At 59.1% G+C, this 12,239-nt stretch overlaps 1 protein-coding gene across 3 annotated transcripts in view; it reads right to left on the reverse strand.

Moving 5' to 3' along the window:
• Positions 1-1,804: 1,804 nt before the first annotated feature.
• RAB40C (RAB40C, member RAS oncogene family) overlaps positions 1,805-12,239 on the reverse strand; it is a 28,149-nt gene continuing 17,714 nt past the window's right edge. For all 3 annotated transcript variants that reach the window (XM_023616723.2, XM_023616725.2, XM_023616724.2), the window contains exons 3-7: positions 10,261-10,321; positions 9,678-9,738; positions 5,119-5,196; positions 4,546-4,768; positions 1,805-3,767 (exon numbers count right to left, since the gene is read on the reverse strand). In XM_023616723.2, coding sequence (XP_023472491.1) covers positions 3,487-3,767; positions 4,546-4,768; positions 5,119-5,196; positions 9,678-9,738; positions 10,261-10,321 — 704 coding nt within the window. In that variant the 3' untranslated portion in view covers positions 1,805-3,486. The remainder of the gene's footprint in view (positions 3,768-4,545; positions 4,769-5,118; positions 5,197-9,677; positions 9,739-10,260; positions 10,322-12,239) is intronic.

Consider the following 12,239-nt stretch of genomic DNA (forward strand, 5'->3'; position numbering starts at 1 on the left):
GCAGGGCGGGGAGAGGGGAGGGGCCAAGGCCCAGGAGCACGGAGACACTGGCCACAAGGGTCACCAAGGGGCGGAGAGTGGAGGGGAAGGGACATTGTAACCGGAGCCCCTCCTCCCTCTAGGCCCTGGGCTCAGAGATGGAAGGGCCCAGGGATCAAAGCCACCAGACCCTCCCAGGAAGACCCTCCCAACCTGGGTTCAGGACCAGGAAGGAGGGGGCAGGGCTGGCCCATCCCTCTGGCTGCCCCACCCCACCCCAGCTGACCCCAGGCCGAGGTCTCCCCCAAAGCAGGTCCAGGCTGACCGGTCACCTGGAAGTCGCTATGTCCAGGCAAGACCATGCAGAGGCACAGAGACTGCATTCAGCCCAGCAATGGGGGTGGTGGGGGGGTGCTGTTCCCTTCCCAGGAAAGGTTCCATGACCTTCTCCATGACCCTTCTCAGGATCATGACCTGCCAGCAGGTCTTAGGGTCAAATCTAGACCTTTTCTGCTGGGGGTGAGCCCTCCTCTGGTGATCAGTGGCTGATGGGGGTGGGGGAGGCCCATGGGGGGCAGTACTTAGCATTTCCAGAGAGCCCCCCGTCCTGAATCTCGGGTGTCTGGCTCCTGGTCCAGGTCCTTCCTTGACTGGGCAAGGTGGGTGCCAATCCCTGAGCGGTGGGCAGAGAGAAAGCAGTCCGCGTGCACTGGCCTCACACAGGCTGCAGGCCCTGGAAGCATGGCTGGTGTGACCGAGAAACTGAGTGTGTTCACTGGCTTGGTCTGAATTTCACCGGCCATGGACCCGGATGGGGTGGTGCAGTCCCGAGAGGCCGAGGGCGTCTAAACACACCCAGAACCGAGCAAGCGCCCTAGGAGCAGCTCAAGGAACTGCAGAGACTGCACACACAGCCCCTCCAGGGGAGCTGAAGCCCTCCTCGGCGTTGGGGTGGGCAGCGAGATCAAAAGCCCTGGAGTCCGCCCTTCCAGACCCTTCCCAGGGGACTGGGGCCCTAGGAGCAGCTGCTTGGAGACTGGATGGAAAAGTCCCGTGACCTCTGTCTGACCTTCTGACTCAGGAGACAGAGTAATAAGAGCCTGATCTGCTCAGAATGAGAACAAGGGATGTCCCAGGTAGGAGGATACCATTGGTGCCCTGCTCAGAGGGGGATGCAGGCATGGGCGGCCACTGGGCCAGACTTTGGACGAGGCTGCAGCCAGAGGCCACGGTCCCCGAGTGTGGGGGCCACGTTCAGAGAGATCCCCTCCCACTGCCCAGCTGACCTCCAGGGCACCTGCAGCACCCCTGGGCCAAGCCCCACACCCCCCGTCAGCAGGTGGCTTTCTGGCTTAGGGTGTGACTCCAGAGCCTTAGTCCTGGAGGCTGTGGTGACTTGTGGGGGATAATCCACCCTGGTCATCCAAGGCATCCCCAGCTCCATGCTCACACCCTCAGATAGCAGAGGGAACTCAGGCGTCAGCGAGTCAGCATGCCTGGCAGGTGTGCCAGGTTCCAGCCCTCGGGGGCAGTGGGGAGCAGGTGTGCGGCCAGCCTTCTGTTGTGCCACATCACAGGGAGGGACAGGCTGAGGAGGGCTGCCCACCTGGCCCACCGAGAAACGCAGCTCAGCCTGTAACTGCAGGGGCCACTGCAGCTTTGCTCGGCCCTCGGCCAGGACGTCAGCAGCGGTCAGCGAGGCCAGCTGTGGGGGATGGACAGGCCAACAAAGCAGCACAGGACCTACTGTGGCCAAGCACCGACCCACCCACACTCGGCCAGTTAAAACCAGCGACTTTAATTCACATAAAACGCAGTCTGTAGGTCAGAGCTGAGTTACATTTACTGTACAAAGAAATGAAAACCGTCCAAAATGAGCCCAGGAATAGTGCGAGTGTCAGACAGCAGCGAAGGGTAGTGTTGATATGGTGTAGAGGGCACCATCCTTGTCCTCAAAACAAACTCCATGTGATTCCGTTCAAAGTCCAAAGAAAGGGGCCTCGTTGGCAGGATGGGATGGGCGGGGCCTCCTCCACCTGACCTGCTAGTGGCCAGGCCTCAGCCAGGGTCCCTGGTGCCCCTGCTCCCACAGGCGGGCCACAGCCCCCTCCCCACCTCGCCTCCCAGAACAGCAGGCATGGGACAGCCCCCGGGGGACGCCCACTGCAGAAGAGTCCCAGAGCAAGGGGGGTCCCAGGCCCAGGGAGGGGCCCCAGGGGCAGGAGGTAGAGTTGAGCACCAGTGTGACTGGTGGCTGTGTCACCAGCCAAGTGGGCAGGAGGCCAGGCCCCGGCTCAGGGCTGGCTGGCGGGTCCTCGAGGAGGGGCATCCACCTCTCCAGCTGCTCCAAGAGGCATCACTGAGAAACCAGTTAGAATGGTTTTGGTGACATGTAACCTCATGGAGGTGCGGCAACGCCAGGCAAGGAGCAGCTATGGGGTCACACCCAGGTTAAAGAACAGAAGCTGGCAGAGTGGGGTCCATGTGCTCCCAGAGGCAAGTGGGCGGTGGACTCAGTGCAGATCTGCAGAGGGCCTGGTGGCCCCGTGACCACTTATCGTCTACAAACAGCTCTGCATCGGCACATGGGAGACGCTGGGCCCGTTTCACGTGGCAACCGATGTAAACGTAACCGAAGGGACAGGATCATGGAGGGAGGGTTGTTTGCCCCCAAGTGGGGAGGGAGGGAGCCAGGACGGATGTACGGGGCGCACCCGCCTCCCCCTCTCTGAGAAACGTCAACGCTCCACTTGGGAACCTGTGAGTTGCCCCCAGCTCTCAGCCCGTGACTCTGAGACATGCAGGGACATCGTCTAGGAAGGCCAACGGGAGCCAGAAGCTGCAGCCACACCATGCAGGCTGCCAAAGCCCACACCCTCATGGCCACCCGGCCTGCATGGTGGGCACACTGACCACTGTGCTCAGAAAGGCTGGGTAGCCGGGGCTCTGAGATGTGTCCCCATTGGCCCCTGCACAGCCCACAAGCCCACGTGAAGTGTATGTGAATCCAGAGTCAAGCCTTGACGGCAGATTCCTTCCCATCTTTACCTCAAATCCCCTCCCTCTCCAAATGTCCCAAAGCTCAGGCCCACAGCTGACATGGGCTCACTATGTGGCTGCATCGAGGCTTCCCTTCTGGCCCTTTAAAAATGTACAAAAAGGGTGAATGTCTTCTATATAAATAAGAAAGGTGAACCAGGCGTCCCGGGGCCCCAGGGATAGCCCCCTCGAGGCTGGGGCAGGCAGAGCTGCCTCCTGGGAGCTTCTAGCCGCACAGCGGGGTCCCAGGTTCGTCCACTTTGCACGCGACACCTGCAGTGCAGCCCCCCACTGTCCCAGGCAGCTCGTATGCAGAGACCACCAGCCTGCTGGGTGCAACCCCTGCTTCCAGGAGGGGCTGTGTGGCCAAAGTCTTCCCTGCACACAGTGCTGTGCCCGGTGCCTGGCAGGAGCGTTCTCCAAGTGCAAGCCCCCAGAGCGCATCTGAGGGGGCACCCGGCCTGCCCGCTAGGAGATCTTGCAGTTGCTCCGAGAGCAGTTCTGGGGCGGGCTCTGCGGGGGCCGGATGGACTTGGACCTCTTGAGGCTGTTGCCTTTGCTGCCGCTGGCCCCTGCCCCGCTGGCCAGTGAGTAGGAGCGCCCGTGCATCATGACGGCATTCATGCCATTGGCCATGGAGAAGGACTTGAGGTGGCTCTTGATGGTGACGGGCAGCGGGAGCTTGTCGATGAGGTGCACAGGGGTGCAGGAGACAATGGCCCGGCAGCAGAGGTCCTGCAGGCTGAACACTGCGGGCGAGGGGTCAGATGACAGGGCTCAGACCACGGGAATGGGGGGAAGGCGGCGGGGGGGGGTAGGGGGGTTAGATCGTGGAAGGGCAGGGGCAGCAGGCCTGAGGAGATCCTGGAGCCTAGGCCCCGAGGGGGCGGCACGAGTGACGCTCGCCCGGTGTCGGGGAGTGAGGTCTACCAAGCTCCCAGGACTCCCTGGGTCTGGATGTCGGGCACTGCCAGAAGCGGCCACTGGGCGGCGCCCTGCTCCCACCTTCTCCCTCCAGCTGCCCACAGAAGTGCCCTGGGGGCCCCACTTCTCAGGGCCCAAGGGCTCAGCCAGCTCTGCCCCAGTGCCTGGACAGGAAACTGAAGCTTCCAGCCACCCTGGCCTCTGGCAGCTCTGGCAGGATGTGGCCCCAAGGGACAGGGGAGTGCACAGCCAGGTTCTCCACGGCTTAGCTCCAGAGGGGAGGCCTGGGAGCTGCTCCCCTGCTCGCCCTGGGACACGTCAGAGTCCACAGTGCTTTCCCGCAGACAAGGGCATCACTGGGGGGTAACGCACAGTCCCCTCCTGTAACACCAGGGCCCCCAAACAAAGCAGAGACAGGGCGCGAGCTAGTTCAGCCAGAGTGAATCATGGAAGCAGCATGGACCTTGTTGGCCTGACAACTCGAGGAGACTGGACCCTGGGAGGAACCATGGCTCTGGGGGGAACCTGGGAGGCTCTTCAGAGGCTGCTGTCACTCCCATCTCTACCCTCTCGGCACTTCCCGGCCTCAGGGGCCTGCCTCACCTCGGTTAGGCCTCCAGATCTTCTCCATGCCGTGCCGCATGAGCACGATGCGGGACAGCTCAGTGAAGGACTCAATGACGTTGAAGTTGCACAGTGGGCTGACTTCGAAGAAGGTCATGCAGTTCTTCTCTGCGTAGGCGCGTGCCTGCTCTGTCGGGACTTGCCTCTTGAAGGCCAGGTGCAGCCGGTTCCCAACCAGGATCCGGGGGACCCCTGGCGCATGCTTGAGGGGCACAGGACTCAGCAGAGGCACCAATGCCAGGCACCACCCCCCTCTCGGTGCTGTACCCCCTCTCCCAAAGCAGGCAGAGTCCTCAGCATTAATTCTGTGATGGGGTGGGGCCAGGCCAGAAGGCAGAGCAGGGAGCTCAGCCCCGCGAACCATGGCCCCTCAGGGCAGGGGGCCCAGCCCTCGAATGCCATGGCAGTCAGTGTGCAAGAGGATGCACAGGAGCTGGGGCAACGGGAGGGGTGGCAAGTAGGGGCCGTAGCAGCTGCCTGAGGGGGATGGGAGCACATGCGCCCTGGGAAGTGGGTGACCTTGGAAGGGGGTGGCTGCAGGCGCACACCTACCTCGTCAATCTCCTTGATCCACCGGTCGATGCCGTCGAAGGACCAGCGGTTGGTGATGTCGTACACCAGGAGGATCCCCTGCAAGGGAGACACACGCTCTGCGAGGCTGAGGGGCCACCTAGACGGAAGGGGTCTTGTTCCCTGCAGGGAGTCCCAGCCTCAGAGTGCTCCTTCCCACCACAGGGAGGGCCAGGGACACAGCACCAGCCAGCCAGCTTTCAGGCAGACTGTACAGGTTCCTTCACACACAGCACCATGAAAATGTGCTCTGAGGCTCCCTATCCCTCTGGCAGGGGCACCATGCGCAGGACTCGGCCAGCTCCGCCCGTCTCCTCCCTGTGGCCAGCCCTGTGTGCCCCTGGATGCCCTCCATGTGGGTGGCAGCAATGTCACCTGATGGTTGGGGGTCTGGTGGGTTCAGTGCTGCCCCCTCCCTCCCTTGGAGACGCGGCTGGGACAGACTGGCATTTCTCCACTTCTTTCCTCCAGGCACATCACAGGCATTACCCTGGGGCCATTTAAAGGTCACTACGACAGGTGCATGTGGGGCTAGGGTGCAGGATGGGTCCTGAGGACAATCCTGGTGGGCAGCTGTGGGGTGGCATCTCCAACACCTTGTCCAACAGTGCACTCTCCCCGGGGGGCACCTGGGGGAGTTGAGCAGAGGTGTTTCTGGGTTTTCCAACCCAAACTTGCAGAGTAGGCTATCAGTCACTCCAGCAGCTGGTGTGGAGGCCTCACCAGCTGGGCAGAGGATTTGCTACAGGGACTTTCCCGTCACATCCCTTAGAGACCAATTACTTGGAGCTCAGCTCTGGGCTGTCTTGGCTGCCCAGCTCTCGGGCTGTTCCTGCCCTGTGTATCTCAGCAGTGACCTGCCGTGAGCCTCAGGAAGGCACCTCCACTGACGCAGCACAGCCCCCAGGCCCACTGCTTGTCTCGGGCCCTACCCTCCACGCTGAAGCAGGCTTAGGAGCCGGAACCCATCCCTGAGCAGGACTCACATCCTCCCCGTCCCACCAAGTCTTTTTTCAGCCCAAATTCTGGAAGCCTTAGGGTAGCCCCTGGGTCCTGCTAAGACGGAGGTCGCAATTACTTTAACCGCTGCCCGGTGACTCCTGCAGAGTGGGGCAGAGCCATCTCCACCCGAGGAGGGCCACTCACTGAGGAGGAACAGCCACGCCTGGAGAGAGCTGCCCTGAGGCAGCCAACGGAGATAGACCCACTTGAACTCAACGAGCAGAAACCAGTTTGGAGGGCGACAGAGTTACACTGAAAAGAAACAGCCGCACGGCTAGGAGTTCATCCTGTTGCCTGGGCACAGGGAACAAAGCCCTGTGGCATGGTGTTGGGGTGGGGGCGGGGTCCACGGCCCTCCAACTTGGAAATGCTCCTTCTATGCCCTAACGGAGGATGTGTCCAAAGACCAGTCTTCGTGGATGTTCATCACAGCACTGTCCATAAAACAAAAAACTGGACACAAACTAAACGTGTGTTCCCCAGGACTGCTGAGCACATCGCGGACAGACAGCACGCCAACGATGAAATGAACGGAAGCCCGCTGCAGGCATCCGTGCTGAGGGTGGGTGATACACAGGAGATCATGTGGTAAGAAACACTGATCCCAAACCTCACGTGCAGCACAATTTTTTAAAAATAGAAATATAAACATACAACACACCTCACAGAAGAGGCTTCCATGGACTTCGGTCACCACAGGCCCAAAGGCTGGGGGGGACCTGGCTCCCTGCTGAGCCTCCCTGTGGAACGCTGAAACACTCCAACATGCGAGCAGAAGCCCACCTCTTGAGCACAAGCTTCACGTGCACCCGAGTCAGTCAGGGAGCCTGTGGTTGTTCCTCCCGGCCGGCGCCAGCTGCTGCCCAGCACCGCCTCTCCAGGGCTGCCCAATCTGACAGGTCAGGGTCATGGCAGAGGAGAGCCGCCCGCCACCAGCCCCAGGGAGGAACAGCAGTGCCAGTCTGTTCACTGTAAGGGCTGCACGGAGCTGCCTTGCTGCAAAATTGGGTCCGCACTGACTCTAGAACTACCCTCACCTCTTCACTGTCCCCCCAGCAGGAGGCAAACAACACGGGGCGAAGCAAAGCCACTCAGACCAGAGCAGCCGGGGCAGTTTCTCGGCTCGGAGCCCGGCTGCCTGCACTCAGGCCGGGGATCTGCAACTGGCTCCTCCAGACCACAAATGACAAGAACCTCCAGGATCAATGAAGCAAAAGCAACAACACACACACAACTGACCGGGCTGGGTGTCTTGGACAGAACGCAGACATGGTGACGCCATGTTGGCTTCCTGTAAGCGTCTCACCTGGCTGATGCCTGGCCTGTCAGCTGGACAGCAAGGCCCATCTGCGGCCTGTCCTGTCACCCTCAGAGCGAGCAAACAGTTGGACCTGTCAGGTGTCACCTCTCAGGGCCTTTCTCAAAGTGTCCTAATTGCCTTTATTCTCATAGCCCAGGTAACTACCCACATATCTCTTCCTTTTCTTCATTACAAAAGCAGCATGCGTTTATTGTAGAAAAATTAGGAAATGTTCAACAGCAAAAGGAAGATGAGAGAACTCATCAGTCATCCTACTGTCCAGAGACAATGAACACCACCATTTGGAACACAGCCTTCCCGTCTTCCTCGCATGTGCAACATCATGGGTGCAGTCCCTCCACTCAAAAGAGGACCCGTGGACGTGCTCCTGTGCGCTCCAGCTCTCCCGGTGCCTCATCCAGGGGGCACGGGCTCTCCGGGCAGTTCCCAGTGCCTAACTCCTCTCTGTGCTGATGTGGGGAGCTGCCAGATGCCCCAAGGCTGTGGTCCACACCCTGCGGTCTGTCAGTCCCTGTGATTACTCAGGACCAGCTGCTCCCGGTGAACTGCTAGGTCAGGCACCACTTCTGTGGCCCCCAGCACTGGGCACACGTTGGGGGACAGAGCCGCCGGCAGGTGGCACCACCAAGCTAGCGGCTTGAGGCACGTCGCCCACACCTCTCTGGGAGCCTCCAGGATAGGAGCTGCCAAGGCCAGCCTGGGGGGTCCCCCACCCACCCTTGGCAGAAGTGGACACTGGCCACATTCAGTAGCCCCCTGCCGCTCACCCTCTGAGAGGCTCCCGCTCAGGAAGGCCTTGGAGAAAGGCTTGGGCCAGGTGTCCCCATCACCACCTGTCACAGACTTCTCTCCCTCTTGGCCTCCCCTGATCCTGAGGGGCAGAGAGACCGGCAAGAGGGGAGGAGTGCCAGGCCTCAAGCCCTGCTCTCGCAGCAACAAGGACGCCCCTGGGGGCTCCCCAGGAGCCCAAGCCAGAGTGAGGGGTGATACGCAGTCCCCGCTCCTGCTGAGTGCAGAGCCCATGGAGCCCGTGCCCCACACAGCCCTAGTGCCCCCTCCCTGAATGAGTGTGTGCTGCTCCCGGCAGACGACCCTGCACGGGGGCTGGGCAGGGCCGGCCTCAAGGGTCTCCTCAGCAATTCCAAAAGCCTGGGCTGTTGTGGCCCGTCCTGCATCACAGACAGGACTGGTCTTGTGTCCAGGGCCCTCACTTGACAAAGCAGCAAGAGTCTACAGCTGCTGGTCTGTTCTCCCACCTACTTGTCCCCTCTCCTTCCAGCCTTGAATTACACAGAGATCTAGTCAGTGTGCAAGCATGTCGGGGGGAGTCCAGAGGAGAGAGAAGGATGAGGTACCATGCCCCTGAGACTGCCCCTGTGCCCCTGCACACGCCGTGTGCCCCCATGCACCTGCTCATCCCCCGCATACCCCCATGCCACTGCTCACCCTCCCAGCGTGCCCCCATGCCCTTGCTCACCCCCTGCATGCCCTCATACCCCTGCACATCCCCCACATGCCCCCACACCCCTGCTCACTCCCCGCATGCCCCCACACCCCTGCACACCCTCCCAGCGTGCCCCCACACCCCTGCTCACCCTCCCAGCGTGCCCCTAAGCCCTTGCACACCCTCCCGGTGTGCCCCCATGCCCTTGCACACCCTCCCAGCATGCCCTTGCAGGACCCTGGACTGCCCCAGTGTCCCCACACATGCCCTCCAACTTGGGTGCCTGTCCACGGCAACCTCAGGGGACAGCCCTTTCTCCTGCTCCTTGCTGTCTTTGAGCACGGCAGCAGCCCCTCCCGCAGCGGCCCAGTGCTCCGACCCTGCAGTCCCGATCAGTAACCGGCTGGGCCCACCCCGGGAGCCCCAGCCCTGAGATGGGCCTCGCTGTCCCGGCAGCCTCCTCGCTCAGCACGTGGAGGTCCTGGGTGACAGGGGAGTCATTTTTGGTTCCTAGTGAACCAGGTGACTGAGGGACATCCCCATAGCACAGGTTTCCAGCATGCCTCCTGAGGCACTTCCTGGTGCTGAGAGCCACAGGGGCCCGCAGGGACGGAGCTGGACAGTGGAGCCCTGGCGCCCTCTGACGGCCGAGGCCCCTGATGTTCAAATGTCAAATGTCCTTGGAGAGCATCACACCCACGGGGTCTGAGAGCACAGCAGGCACACGGAGAGGCGTCCCCTGGAGGACAGCAGTGGCACCGCTGCTGGGCTTACCTGTGCGCCCCTGGAGTAGGACCTGAAGATGGTGCAGAACCTGCCCTGGCCCGACGTGTCCCTGAAACACAGGGGGGTCGGGGATGCAGCCCACGGGACCGCAGCGTGCTCCCGTGAGGTACCCGCCGCCCGCCCCCTCTGCTCCACAGCTCACCCTGGCCAACCTCCCCAGGCCTGGGTACCCTGTGAGACCACCATGCCAGGCTGGAAACCCCAAACCTGTGGGAACCACATCTCAATTTTGAGGTTCCAGAAAATGCTCCTTAATGTGTAGCCCAGTAAAGGGTGAGGAGAGGGGCCGCGGCCACTGTGGAAACGAGTCTTCATGGGCAAAAGAGAGCTGGGCTCTATCAGAACAAACAGCTCTGGCCCTTTTGGTTTCTGCATCACAGAGCAAATCCATTCCTGTTTACACAGGGCCTGTTTAAACAGTGATTCCAAGTGCAATGTAAATAGGACGCCTTCCTGTTTCTCTAAGGATTCCTGACTGGCTTCACTTAGCTTCCGAGGCCCCACGCAATAACTCTGAAGTGCTGTACTCCCTGCCCCCAGGCACCTCAGCTCCGGACTGCCCTTGACTCACCAGAGCTCCAGCTTGACCCGCCGGCCGTCCAGCAGGATAGTGGTCGTTTTGTAGTCGATCCCTGCAAGGAAGCAGAGGGCGGCTGAAGGCGATGCGTGGGAATGAGCCTGCCAGGATCCACCTCACCAGAGCTCAGTCTCTGCAGTTGAGTGGAGTCGGGCGGAGGCCCTGTGTCATCCCAGAGGGCCTAGACAGGGCGCTGACAGCACCTGCCACAGGGCAGGCTGCGTGGGAGGGGAGTCGAGCCCGCCCGCAGGAGAACAGCGCATCTCTGCTCTGACCTACTTCATGCGGATCTTAAAGTTGAACTCACAAAGGCTAATCGCATTTCCGAGTTCTGGGTTCACTGTAGCCCCCAGGTACTGACAACTGGAGCGTGCGTGGAGCATTAGGAAGGGTAAAGTAATTTCTAAGACACCATTTCTCTGGAGAGCTCTCTGGAGAACCTATGCTTGCATAGCTGCAGTTTTTATTTTTTCATACTTTTAGGGGAAAAGTCCAAGAGAAGTTGGTAGGAGCAGGGACAGTGCAGGACAGTTACTTTACAGGTAAGATCTTCAACTGGTTTATGGGTCATCTGGAAACTTCCTAAAAGCTCAGTCTTAACTAACTCCTCTTCTCTTAAGCCTTAAAAATGTCATCACTCTCTCAGCTTCTTATAACAATTGCTCCAAAATGGCTTGGGAATGGTCACGTAGATGCAGGTGTAGTCTCACCATGTGTGTGAGGTCTGCACAGGCAGGGACACTCCCTCAGGCAGCAGTGCCTCCTCCCGCTGTCATTCTGCCGGGCCACCTCCTAACCATGTTGTCAAAACCCAGCTCCCACGCAGCAAAGGACACTCAACAGAATGCAAACGCAACCCATGAAATGGGAGAAGATAGTTTCCAATCACAAATCTGATAAGAAACTGATATCCAGAATACATAAAGAAATTCCACAACTCAATAACAACAAAAACAATTAAAAAATGAGCAAGAGAGCCAGCCCCATAGTCTAGTGGTTAAAGTTCAGCACTCTCACTGTTTTAGTGGCCTGGGTTCGGTTCCCAGGCACAGAACCACACGACTAGTCCGTCAGTAGCCATGCTGGGGAGGGGCTCACACAGAACAACTAGAAGGACTTACAACTAGAATATGCAACTGTGCACTGGGGCTTCAGGAGGGAAAAGAAAAAGAGTAAGATTGGCAACAGATGTTAGCTCAGGGCAAATCTTTCCTAGCAAAAAAAAAAAGAAAAAGGGCAAGAGATTTGAAAAGACATTTCTCCAAAGAAGATATACAAACGACAATAAGCACATGAAAAGATCCTCAATATCACTAATCACCAGGGAAATGCAAATCAAACCATGAGGTACCACCTCACACACATTACATGGTTATTACAAAAAACAGGAAAACAGGGGCCTGCCTGGCAGTGTACTGGTTAAGTTTGCATGCTCTGCTTCAGTGGCCTGGGGTTTGCAGGTTCAGATCCTGGGCGTGGATCTGCATGCTGCTCACCAGGCCATGCTGTGGCAGTGTCCCACATACAAAAAATGGAGGAGGATTGGTATGGATGTTAGCCTGGGGACAATCTTCCTCAAGCAAAGAAAAAGAAAAAAAAGATGAAGACTGGCAACAGATGTTAGCTCAGGGCAAATCTTTCCCAGCCAAGAAAAAAAAACAAACTAGAAAATAGCAAGTGTTGGCAAGGATGTGGAGTAACTGGAACCCTTGTACACTGTTGGTAGGCATGTAAAATGTTGCTGCTGCTGTGGAAGAGTCTGGCAATTCCTCAGAGAATTAAACATGGAATTGCCATATGATCCAGATATTCTATTTCCTGGTTTATACCCAAAAGAAGTGAAAGCAGGGAATCAAAGATGTATTCGCACACTCATGTTCACAGCAGCATAATTCACAACAGTCAGAAGGCAGAAGCAACCCAAGTGTCCAACAACCAATGGATGGAGGAGCACAATGTGGTCCATCCACATG

The sequence above is a fragment of the Equus caballus genome, chromosome 13 (genome assembly GCF_041296265.1).
Source record: "Equus caballus isolate H_3958 breed thoroughbred chromosome 13, TB-T2T, whole genome shotgun sequence".
NCBI lineage: Eukaryota > Metazoa > Chordata > Mammalia > Perissodactyla > Equidae > Equus > Equus caballus.